The 13,499-nt window shown below is 38.2% G+C and overlaps 1 protein-coding gene across 1 annotated transcript; it reads left to right on the top strand.

Annotated features, from left to right (window-relative positions):
- The first annotated feature begins 1,199 nt into the window (after positions 1–1,199).
- LOC121510188 (ubiquilin-2-like) lies at positions 1,200–12,868 on the top strand. The gene is made up of 9 exons (XM_041788137.1): positions 1,200–1,383; positions 1,495–1,637; positions 7,000–7,118; positions 7,518–7,639; positions 8,694–8,777; positions 9,414–9,529; positions 10,091–10,253; positions 10,365–10,409; positions 11,677–12,868. The coding sequence occupies exons 1-8, from the start codon at positions 1,252–1,254 to the stop codon at positions 10,365–10,367; spliced, it is 882 nt and encodes a 293-aa protein (XP_041644071.1). The 5' UTR covers positions 1,200–1,251; the 3' UTR covers positions 10,368–10,409; positions 11,677–12,868.
- Positions 12,869–13,499: the final 631 nt, after the last annotated feature.

Raw genomic sequence — 13,499 nt, 5'->3', positions numbered from 1 at the left:
TTGCTGGTGTGTTTCAAATTATTGTCCTGCTGTATCACTAAAGTGCACTTGAGGTCACAAACTGAGAGCTAGAGAGCAGAATTCATGGTTCTATCACTTAGGGCAGGTGGTCCAGGTCCTCAAGTAGCAAAACAGCCCAAGATCATCAAACTACCACCTCCATGCTTGACTGTTGTTATGATGTTATTTTTATGAAATGCTGTCATTTTTATGTCAGATGTAACAGGACGCGTCCCTTCCAAAAAGTCCAACTCTTGTTGATATGACCCAACGACATGATTACTGACCATAACTGAGTCAAGTGAGGCCTGCAGGTCTTTAGATGTTGTTCTGGGTTGTTTTTTTTTTTATTTTATTTTTTTGTGACCAACCTGATGAGTCTTTGTTGCATTAATGGATTAATTTTGGTTGGCCGGCCACTCTTGGGAACGTTTGCCACTGTTCCAAGTTTTCTCCATTTGTAGATAATGGTTCTCACGGTGGTACCCAAAGCCTTGTAAAATGGCTTTGGAACCCTGTCCAGACAGATAGGTGTCAGTGACTTTGTTTCTCATCTGTTCTTGAATTTCTTTAGATGGCGGCATTATGTGTTGCTTTTTGAGATCGTGTAGCCTACTTCACTTTGTCAGACAGGTTCTATTTAAGGGATTTCTTGATCCAATATGCCTGGCAGTAATCAGGCTTTCCATAAAAATGTCGTTAATCACAGTAAATTCATGATTTAACGAGGGGACACTTACTTTCAACAGGGCCATAGGAAATAAAACTAAAATGCATGTCAGCTTTGGGCTTCCACAGTCCCTAAGTGTAGTTGAAATTTGAATTGTGTGGTAGGCTAACCTTAGCTAACTAGCTAACTTACCTTAACCTTTAGGTTCACCGTTCTAGGTCTGTAAAAGTTAATACATTTTGTCTAAAGTTTAAAAATTAACTGTAATGAAGTAGATTAAAATTCGTATTGATTTTGTATTTGTGGCGTACTATATCTTTAAGCTGACAGGTTACATAAAATTAGTCATTAAATAATTTAATAAAAACTAGTCCCAGCGGGAGCCACGTAAAACCTGTCTACTTACAAAGGTAGAAATTACTAATTAAGGAAAAAGCAATTTTGTGTCGACACCATCCTGCGTCGTTGGGTCATATCAGTACAACTTTTTGTCGAGTCATCGGGACAGACGCACCTCCGCCCCGGGAGTGAGTCGTCCTCTCTGGCTCCTCTCTATCATCAGCCCGGGCAGACTGTGCAGGATGTCAGGCAGAGAAGAGGATGAACCGGGGGCACTGAGTGGAGGTCAGGGGTCTGAAATGATCCACGTCTCTATTAAAAGTCTTACGAAGAGAAGAGATTTCACTGTCGGAGGAAACTGCACCGTCACACAGGTCAGGGGATTTCTGGTCCTACTGTATTTGGCTGATGTGCGTTAAGGTTTTGTTGTTGTGGTTTAATAAAAAGCAGAGTTTGCTGTTTCGTGTGTTTCTACGCTTACACAGCTGAAATGTGGACTCGCACAGCAGCTGGAGGTCCCTACAGATCGACTGGTGCTGATTCACTCCGGCCGTGTCCTCAGAGATTCAGAAATCCTGAGTCACCTGAAAGCAGCAGATGCTTCACTCAACCTCTGCATGGTCCAAAGGTACAAATTAATGCTTTAGTGGACAAAATAATATAATGGTCATCATACAGAAATGGGCGTTTTTCTGCCCCTAGACAGACGTGTTTCACTTGGAAAATACAATGAATACATTTATGTGTTTTAACATACTATTATACTACTTTAAGGATTATACTTTCTTATATGATTAATGATTTAATATTTTTATTTCAACAAGTCACATGACTCCAAGTACCACACAAGTTACAATGTCATAAGTGCTCACAGGGAAATCAAAACTACCAGAAACTAGTTTGCTGACCATGTTACCATTACTGTGTTTGATTGGCCAGCTGGCTGCTATGACCTGAACCCCACAGAGAATTTCTGAGGAAACATCAAGGGGAAGATGAGAGACACCAGACTCAATGATACAGATTAGCTGAAGGCTGCTATCAGAGCAAGCTGGGCCTCATAACACCCCAGCAGTGCCACAGACTGATTGGCTTCATGCCAATCAGTCTGTGGCACTGCCTCATGCCAATGTTTACTGCTTCATGCCAACATTTTTAAAAAATCTTGAAATGATTCACTTTGTATGAGATGAATCTATAATATATGGAAGATTTACTTTGAGAAGTAAATCACATGAAAAAATCAACTTTTTCATGAAGTTCAAATTTCTAGATGCACCTCTACATGACCTTCAGATTTATATAGAATATTAGAATCACTGGTTAATCAACAATTGCGTAATTTTCTATCCATAAATAATATCCTCACCTCCCATCAATCAGGATTTAGACCAGGTCACAGCACAATATCTGCAGCATCACTTTTAATTAATGATATAGTAAGCCCCATAGATAAAGGTCATAAATGTGCAGCCCTTTTTGTTGACCTCTCGAAGGCCTTTGATACAGTGGACCACTCCATCCTGTCAAGCAGATTGTCTTCCATCGGCTTTGATGAGATGACTTGTAACTGGTTCTCTAACTATTTAACTAATAGAACTCAAGCTGTAGCTGTTGATAATGTCAAGTCATCTTTTATGGGGATCAGAAAAGGAGTACCACATGGATCTATCCTTGGGCCACTTTTATTTAAATTATATATAAATGGTATCCCAAATAAAATAAAAAGTTCTAAAATTCATCTGTATACTGATGACACAGTATTATACTCCATTGCACACTCTTATGACCAAGCCCTGTCTCAGTTACACACTGATTTTAATTCTTTCCAACAAGCTCTTATCCACCTCAAACTTATGCTGAACCCCCCAAAAAACTTAATACGTGTTTTTTACTAGACAAAACATTGAACCCTATGCTGCACTGTTAACATCAGATGATATAGTAATTGAATGTGTTCAACAATTCAAATACCTGGGTATCTGGTTGGATCAGGATTTGTCTTTTAGATCCCACATTTCTAGCTTGGGGAAAATTAGGCCTCAACTTGGTTTTCTTTATAGGAACAAATCCTGTCTGACATTGTCAAATAGAAAAAAGATTGTCCAGGCTACTGTTCTGCCAGTTTTAGATTATGGTGACACTCTCTATGCACATGCAACTGCTTCTGTCTTGAAACATTTGGATTATCTGTATCACAGTGCGCTTCGATTTATCACTGGTGATAGATTTCGAACTCATCATTGTGTCTTGTATCGTTCTGTTGGCTGGCCATCACTGAGTCAGCGTAGAAAGCAGCACAGTATTCTGTTTATTTACAGAGCACTCATTGCTAAACTCCCTCCTTACCTGACTTCACTACTGTCTATAAACATTTCAACCCATGCAACCAGATCCCAAAACTGGATCACTTTAAAAAAACCCAGGTTTAGAACTATATGGGATAAGACTGCTTTTGCTGCACCTACTATGTGGAACAATTTCCAGTTGACAGCTAAGCTGCCCTCTCTTGTTTCTGATGACATTTTTAAAGCGTTAGTGTCTGAACTTCTCAAGGAAAATTACTGTGACTGTTTTAAAATGTTTTAACAGCAAAACTGGCAATATTTTGTTGTTTTGTAAGTACAGATATGTCTTTGTATGAGCTTGTTTGTAATTGATATTGTTGTTACTGTGTTATTGCTTTCATCTGTTCTGATTCTGTGTAACTGCAGGGCACCCCTGGAAAAGAGACCTCGGTCTCAGTGGGTTCTTTCTGTTAACATAACGGATAAATAAAAAATAAATAAAAATATTGTAATAGACATAAAACAACAAAATGTCAAATAAATGTTATAAACTATATCATGAAAGAAACTGTCATTCAGACTGAGGTCACTGGTCTTCCCCTCATAAAAAAGTCTGTTATTTTGAAATTGACATCATGCCTAGGATATCACTTGAATTCCTGTAGCTCTTCCTTGGTGATCTGTGGAGAAATGCCCAGGTTAAGTTGACTGCACCCCTTTTTTTCAGCAATTTTTCTTAGTTATTTCTTTTTTCACATGAAGCTTTTAGATAGTGTCATTGTTTTGAGTGACTCACATTTTTTCCAGGGAATACAAACAGGGCTTGACATTGGCACCCGCCAACTAGCCAAATGCGAGTGGATTTCAGCCATGGTGGGTAGCAGCTTGACTCTAACTAGCCATGATGGCGGGTTGAATTTATCAGTGTCACAACTTATACTTCACTCTGAAAGTGCTTGTCTGTTAGCCCTTATGATTTAGACTTGTTACAGAGAGGCTGTTCAGCACATAAAAGCTCAAATTTCCCTCCAAAATAACTGAAAAGTGTCTGGTCTCTTCATCCATTTGTGCGTATTTTACGCAGTGCCAGGGGCTTTGATGCTGAATGACACACACAAACGCGACACTCACAGACATATACAGACACACACTCACACTGACGTGTTGGTTAGACTGAAGGCCTCTATCTGTTTAGGGAAAATGTTTCAGAATTTGCAGGATAAACTCAGACCTGAACTTTCTCTTTCTGCTTTAAAGTGCCTCTCTGTCCATGTGCGTCAGCGCCGTTTATGTGTGTGTGCTCTCCAGCTGTGTGTCCCTGTTGCTCGTGCGAGCCAGGGCGGGCGGTGTGTCTAAATATTGTTTAATTAATACTCCATCTATATTCTTTGTTTATTGACGGTGATCTAAATGATAAAAACCTCCGCAAAGGTGCGCATACTTTAAATGTCATCGAAACTTTTAAACTTTTGTATATTCAGGGTTAATTATAAATTTGCCATAAATCGATAATTAACAGTTATAAAAGACAAGAGAAACTCTGAAGCTTTAAATCAGTTCACTGAGGCAGTGAGAAACAGAGACAGAAGGATAAAAGTCTGTAACTGATCACTTAGGAGTCAAACAGAATTCAACTAAACAGTGATTTTTTTTCTTCTTCTATTATACATCCGTTGTTTAATGTTCTCCAAATGTGAGCTTCACCACCAAATGTAAGTCATCTATTATTTAAAGAGATATTTTAATCAGTAATAGACACGTATGAAAACATTTCCTCCATACACTATTGAGCAGAGGACAGGAGAAGTTGGACACTTAATATTCTCTGGTGAAGATTTGTCAGAGTGAAAATTAGAGATGTTCTTGTAATCTGCTGGAGCCTTTTCTAATAAACAGCCGGTTAACAGTATTTTAATTTTAGCATAAACTTGATACCCATTAAGAAAATCAAAATCTAAGAGTCTTGACTCTTAGATGGCTGTCTCTAACAGGCTGACCCATATCTCAGTAGTGTGCTGTTTCATATGTACAGGGAGAAGTGTTTTATTAAGAGGAGAGCTGATATTGATCATATTGGTGAGGGAAAGTAGAGCACGTGTGTCATAATATACCCTTTGTACCAAATTTGGCATATAGCTCAGTTACCAAACACCAAAGTTGTAGCTAGTGGAAATACTGAGTGGCTAGTAAGTTTGCAGAACCACTAGCCACCGTGGCTGGTGAGCAAAAAAGTTAACGTCAAGCCCTGAATACAAATACTAAAAGGTTGAATATCATAATTTTGGGAGTATATCCTGATCATCAACATGCTGTTTGACTCCCTGTAGCTGCCATTTTATAAAATTAATTCTTTGGAAAAATGTCAAATGAACATTTTAATCTTTGTCTGAATTCTGATCAACTTTGGGGAACTTTGTATATTTAATCATAGAAATATGATATATTTTGGTATGTTTTATTTATTCATATATTGTTTTTATTTCATGTTTTGAATTATCCTCTAGTGTTTCATCATTTTATTCTATTTTTTTTAGTATTTTTTTATCTCATTTATTCTCATGGATATCTTCTGTTTTTATCTAATTTAATTACTTTTTGCTTTTTTATTGCTTTTCTACATTTTAATATTTTACTGCTGTGCCTATGATTTTGTTATAGCATTTCTTCAGTTCATCTCTTCCTGTTTTAATGCTTCTTATCTATCATATTTATGTTTAATTGAGAACTGCACAGGCCAGATCAATTACTTGGCATTACAGGAACAGTTTAAAGTTGGTTTAAAGGTGCAGTGAGTATATTAAGCAAGTAGCATTAAGCAAAACAAACTTGGTAAAAAATTAAACATAGTATTTTATAAATCAGTCTATCTAAATTAATGTTTAATCACCTAAATACAAAAATATGTAATTTTTAAAAAATGAACTCAGAGTAAGCCTTTTGTTCATGCATAGTGAGGGTCCCCTCCACGGACACCGCCATCTTGGATTTTTTGCATAGTGCATGTTTCTGTGGTACCACTGAAGGAAACAAATAACAGATGCACATTTTTTTTAATCCCACAGGTTGTCACAGCTATCATCAGAGAAATGGGCGTCACATTCTAGAATTAACTGTTAAATGTTGATATTCCCAATTTTACACACTGCACCTGTAAATCATATCTGTCAGATTGATCTGAGTTTGTATGTCGGTGATTAGCTATGGAGTTCCACAAGGCTCTGTGCTTGGACTGATTCTTTTCACCTTTCATATGCTTGCTCTAGCAGCATAATAAGGAACGATTCATGGATTTCCATTGCTACCCTGCTCATACTCAACTATATGTACCAATGAAGCGGGATGACAGCGATCAGTTGTAAAATAGAAGTATACCTTAAGGACAGTAGGACCTGAATGACCAGAATTTTCCTCTGCTTAATTCAGACAAGACTGAAGTTAATGTGCTTGACTACAGCTATGACTGCCTTAAAGAGCATCAGCCTGGTGTCCTACACCACTGTTTGAAATCTTGGAGTCCTTTCCTTATCGTTCAACACACGCATAAAGCAGTTTATATTTATAGAATAATCTATCACTTTAACAAAAGGAAACTTCATTTTTATTTGTGCTGGATGGTGTACTGATGCTGATTCTGATGAAAGAGCAGGTAAATGATATTTTCATCACAGTATTTTAGGTTGTGATTCAGTCCATCCTCCTCAGGCCTCCTGGCGCTCCCAGTATTGATCCAGCTCCAGGCATGGTTCAGTCAGACTCCACAGATGACCCTGACTCTCTCCCTGATAACTTCACACCCTCTCCCAGCTCCCCTCTTTGCTTAGGTAAGAACTGTCTAACACAGGAACCTCACATCCAATTATTTTCTGCCCTTCACATTTCTCAGATCTCATTTGTATTCCAGAGAAATACTTCTCCATGTTTGAAAATACCAGCACAGTCGATTATAATATATATACAGTACACTTGAAGAGAAAGTAGAATTAATGCTCATGTTCTTGTAGGCATCAATTTGCAATCATGCTCACCCATTTTAACCTTTTATGTCATTTAATGTGTACACAGTAATTGTTTTTTAAAACGTGTTGGTTATCATTAGGATATTCCTGCACACTAACCAAGAAAAAGATAAACAACCTTAAAAGAACAAACTAACTTTAAATGTGCATTCCTCTTTTTGTTTTCCTCATCTTGCATCTGTATCCTCACCTCTCTCTACTCAGGCATGCAGTCACTGCTGCAGGAGATTTCAGCCAGTCCAGGTCTGATGGAGAGCCTGCTGTCCGGGCCGCATGTCAGTAGTCTCCTGAACTGCCTCAGCCAGAACCCTGACCTGGCTGCACATGTGAGGCGTGTGCACTATAGTAGATACAAACAGATGCATAAGAACACAACCAATAAATCCAGCATAGCATTTATTTTGTCACTACCAAGCAGTTATTTTTTTAAGTCTTTGTGCATCAGATTCATTACAATATAAAGATTTGGTTTGGATTTGGTTTACTTCAGTGGAATTTTTTTATGTTTTGGGGCAAAATCCACTGACAAAACAGTAAATGAATGTATACATAATGGAGCACAGAACTCCTACTGTTGGGGACATCAATTCTATTAGGGGTAGTATACAATATCAGGAAAAAAATCTGGACAATAAGTGCAATGGTGGAGCTGCACAAATCATAATAAGTACAAATACAGTATCTTACTGCATGGAAATTAGACAGTATGCAGTGCAAACAGGCAATCCTTGACCTCAGTTAGTACATTTATAGGCTGAATTATTGTGTTAGGCTGACTGAAATACATGTAAACATATTAGTCCAACTGAAATCGTGCAAAATTACATTTCTCAAAGTCCACCTTACATACCTAGATAATGCTGCTGGAGATCGGTTCACTCTTGCATGCATTCACCTCAATCAGACCTAAACTGGACTAGATATTTTGCACATTCTCCACAGTTTCTACACCTGGCCCTGACCTGGAAGTCAAGAAACTTAATACCAACTGAAACAGAAATTTCATTGTCATCTGCCTTCAGATATCACCATTAACTAGCAGGATAGTTTGCATTGCATTTGTGCAAAGAAGTAAAGCATAGATAATGTTGAAAATGTACAGATCTGTGAATTTTTTCCGTGTTTTTACTATGCAACATACAACCATTTTACCAGGAGAAGATCCAGTACAAACAGAATTCAAATTGCCTTTTCGAGCTTTAACTATAGTTTGACTATTCTACACATGTGAACATATTGATTTGGCTGCAGAAAAGAGGTTTCTAACTGAGTTGAAAGTCACCCCCAATTGTCTTTTTGTTAACATATCCACATAATCTCTCCTCTAAGATCCAACATTGTTCATCCAGGTTTTACAGCTTCATTTTCATACTGTTTCAGATGCTGCTGAGCCACCCTTTGTTCGCAGGAAATCCTCTGCTGCAGCAGCAGATCAGACAGCAGATCCCACTCTTCCTGCAACAGGTTACTCCACATCTCACGTATCTTACATCGCATTTATATACAGTGTCATGATTTCAGCTGTACATTAAAATGACCATTGGACAACAGTCATATGTTTGATACAGTACCCTACTATATCAAATTGTATCATATTGTATTGTCCATCCATCTGTCCATATTCGACAATGCTTATCCCATTCAGGATTGCAGGAGCTGGAGGTAGTCTGAGCTATCATTGGGTAAGAGGTGGGATTCAACCTGGAATGGTTTCTAGTCAGTTACAGGGCTTACATACAGAGACAAAAACAGGCTTGCATTCACACCTGCTGCCAAATTTAGAGGCTTAAATTAACCTAACAAATATGTCTTTGGTCTGTGGGTGGGGGCCGGAGTACCTGGAGAGAATCTATGCATAAATGAGTAGAACATGCAAACTCCAAACAAAAGGCCCTGTCCGACTTTGTGTTGTGTGGTTGCATATTGTATCAAGTGCAACGTATTGTGTTGCATCGTTTTGTATGCTTTTGCATAGTATCATTCTGTATTATATCATATTGTTTCGTATTGTATCATAACTGTGATGTTGTGGTATGCTATATCATGAGTTGCCTGTATACCCACCCCTATTCATGTTCTATGATGACTAATAAAATGCAGATGCAGAGTCCAGAGCTGCTGTCGGCCATGATGAACCCCCGAGCCATGGAGGCTCTGCTACAGATCCAGCAGGCCCTTCAGACTCTGGCTGCAGAAGCTCCCGCAATGATGCCCATGTAAGTAGAAAAGGAAATTTACACACACACAACTCACTACGACCTGAAATTCCCTGTAATAAAAATCTTTTAGGGTTATTGTATGACAGGCAGCTGTGTTATGAACCACCATGCCAAATTTCAGTCATGAAAGACATCTCTAAGTTTATCAAATAAAGCTTCAAAACCATGAAAAATGAGGCAGTTCTGTCTGCTCTAGGACGCTGTGGGCATGTCAGTTAATGCATCAAAGTCACACCCATTCACAAGTGAGGATGCTCATCGGTGTCTATTTCCCTATTTGATTAAATGCCCAATGAAATTACATTTAAATTACTGTTGAAAACACTTGACCCTCTGATGTTGCTCTTCAAAATAATGGTCTTCAATAATGATTAGAATTGAAGACTTTTATTGTGACAGACTTAGACGGATGCTTTACTGATCTTTAGCATCAAGTGTCTTTACCTTACCATCATTCTCAAAATGATTAACTTGAGTAGAAGAAGTGATGTGAAGCAAAGCAAAAATAGCAAAAATAAAAAACATCTCATTACTTACATTAAAATATCCGTCTTGCAGGGATGGACTGGGAAACCCTGGAGCTGGTGTTGATGCTCCCGCTGCATCAGACTGTGTCCTTGACAGCCAATCAGGAAGTGCTCCTGCGGTTGCCACGGTGACCGAGCAGCAGCAGCAGCAGTTTGTGCAACAGATGTTACAGGCACTGGCAAACATGAATGGGGTATTTCAGTGTTTTCTTATGACGTATTTGATGTAACTGCTTCTGACTTTGCAATATCTTTTCTAGCTGCCTGCCCCACAGTGTTCATTCATTTTTATTCATTTATACTAGTGATGGACAGATGCACAGACACTGATGCACACTCTGCACATGTTGGTGAGTAGAGTTGTTTAATTGAGAAAACATCAGTCTGTTAATAGAGGCTTCAGTCTGCAGTGTTAGTCACATACTACTGGTAAACTGAGTTAAATCAGGACAAAATACCACAGAATGTTCCTTCTTCCTCTGGCATGTTTCTGTACAAATACTGGACTACTTCCTCACTCTTGCTTCTGTGAATCAGCTCTCACTCCCTCTCTGCCCAAGAAGTTGATATAAAGCTATAGGAGGAAATATTAACTGAAACTCCAAGGTCCAGAGAAACATCTGGATTGTGTGACTGGATGATCAGACATCTCTGATTACTTTGACTATGTTGAAAACCTCTGAAAAACTCCAATGTGTACACAGCCAAGGAGAAACTCCAACCTACTGCCAGGTGTAGAAGAGACAAGTAAGATCAGTGGTTCTCAGCTGGTGGTTTGAGACCCAAAAGTGTCTCTGGGCGTATTACCAGGGGTGAAAAGGCCCAGACATAAGAGATGCCATCAAGCTTGACCTTGGCTGTTGAGAGACACACACGTGTATCATCATGTGCCTGACTTGTCTCTGGCCACCCCACCCCCCCCACCCCCCATTCCTTCTCCAGCTAGAGTTGTGGCATATCGGTTAGCATGATGAATCCTTAGTGCCCTACATACCTTAAACGTATGCACATGACTGTAGACGTGTGCAGGCCTGTTCCTTCATGGCTCCTGTAATGATACACTTTTTAAGCATGTTTATTTTGCCTTGTCTCTTTGTTCACCTATGTTTTACCTTTTGCACCTTTGGTACAATTTAAATACAAAAAATTTGGGTGGTAAATATGTTTGATTTGTGGGAAATTTTCAGGAATCCAAGTCATACTTTCTTAGGGTGTTTCTGAGGCTTGACCAGGAGAGAACCAGTGAGTTAGACCCCTATAATAAACAAGAATCTATCACACATATCAATACACATCATTTGAATATCCCATAATTAGGGGTAAACTTAAGTTCAAACATTTTTATGGGTTGATTTTAGGGTTTGCAATAAGACCCTCAGCATTGTGCCTATGGCCTATGGCGTCAGGATTGCTACCTATGGTCCCTTCAAACACTTGTTCATTCAAAAAAATAACATATGCTATGGGCATATTTCTTTCTAGTCTCACAAACAATATTGTATGATCACCAAGTCTATATATTGCAACATTTTTTTAGATGCAACAGACTGGAGTGCATGTCTTTTTTTTTTTTTTATTGAAATGATAAAATGTAACTCTTCGTCTCTCTGCTTCCAGGTCCATACTGAGGAGTTTCAGGAGGAGATGAGCAGCTGAGCTCACTTCCAAGACAGACTGGCAAACCTTTAGACCCTCACAGCTGCTATACATCCACTCAGTTTCTGAATCACACAGACACAGATGCTGATTTGTGCTAATAAATGTATGTAAGTGAATGCAGATTTGCATAAAACACAAAAGCGCCTGCACTTAGACAAATATAATGGCATTAATAAAAGTGATGATTTGATTTAACTTATACATTATCAACAACTGCATTGAGCTTAAAAAACAAATCAAAGATAGTTATTTATGTGCTGTTTTGTGTATGGTGTATGTATATAAAAAATAAGCTAAAAATGACCTTAAATTGTAAGAAAATATGGAGGAAATATTTTGACAATGAGATGAAATTTTACCTTTAAAAGCTTCCATTTTTGTTGGTCTCTCTGGTGCATACCTAAAAATGTAGTCCAGTCAGACAACTCACATCTATATTGGCTAAATGGTTTAAATTTGTAATGCAGCAGCACTAGAACATATTTATTTTTAGTATCTAGGCTCCCACCTAATCACTCCTCGAAGATTTATGTTAAATGCAGAATTTAAGTAGTGATGAGGTAGTGTCTTAATCTTCCAGTAGAGCCTATAGGTGGATTGTAGAGTGCTGGTAGGGTTGAAAGCTAGAGCGCAACAGTGATTGAAGGCAGAACTGGCAATAGCATAACAGAGGGAGAGACTGGAAATACTGAAACTTAAGTAGACTGCCAATAGGGAGGATGTTTGGCAGACGATGGATAATGACATATGTCAAATGTGAAATCAGTACAACTAAATTTGTCTGCTTGAATGATTAGCAGGTGTCACTTCATTTCTGTATTTATATAATTTTTCCCCTTCAACGAGTTTTTATTTGTCAGAGAACTGACAAGAGAAATCTCTAAAAACATTTTGTCTGATTTTGGTAACAAGCCTTTATCAGGGAGACTTCCTGGTAACAAAACACGCCTGACTGATTTTTCAGGTCTGCATGACAAAGCCATTTTAATGATGCATTGAATTCATCTAAAAAGAGTGTCTTGGGTATTTTCTTGTCAATACTTTGACTGCAGTGCCTAAAATAACATATTCACCCCCTTGGCTATTTTACCCTTTTTATTGATTTTATAAATCAATTTTTGTCACTGTAATTTGGCTTATTTGACCAAAAAAACCTCTTTAATGTCAAAGTGAAAAGCGATTTATACAAAATAATGTCAAACAAAAATATAAAGTGAAAAAATAAGTGACTCTATGAATATTCTCCCCCTTTAAGTCAGTATTTAGTAGATACCCCATTGGCTTCAATCCCAGCACTGAGTAGTCATAGGTGTCTTAGTGGACTCTCTTGCACGCTCACTCAGTTTGTGAAGATGGCAGATTTACACATGGGCTGTATTATTTCCATGTCTTGATGATGAATTCAACTGAACTCTAGGAGATGGTCAGTGCCTTTATTATTTTGTATCCATCCCCTGACTTGTACTTTTCAATAACCTTTTCTCTTAGTTACTTTTGTCTTCATGGTGTAATGGTAACCAGGAATACTGATTAACCAGTGATTGGACCTTCGCAGGTGTTGTTATACTACAGTCACTTGAGACACATTCACCGCATTCAGGAGATCCCCATTTCACTAACTGTGAGACTACTAGCCCTAAATGGCTGGACCTCTGTTGAATTAGGTCAGTCACTTGTAGAAATCTGTTTTCACTTTGACATTAAAATTTTTTTTCTGTTTTTTTTCTTTTTTTTTGAATAAAAAAGCCAAATTATATTGATCATGAGTAATAAAATCAATA

This window comes from Cheilinus undulatus, linkage group 5, assembly GCF_018320785.1.
Source record: "Cheilinus undulatus linkage group 5, ASM1832078v1, whole genome shotgun sequence".
Lineage (NCBI taxonomy): Eukaryota > Metazoa > Chordata > Actinopteri > Labriformes > Labridae > Cheilinus > Cheilinus undulatus.
This window is presented reverse-complemented; position numbering and strand designations above follow the sequence as displayed.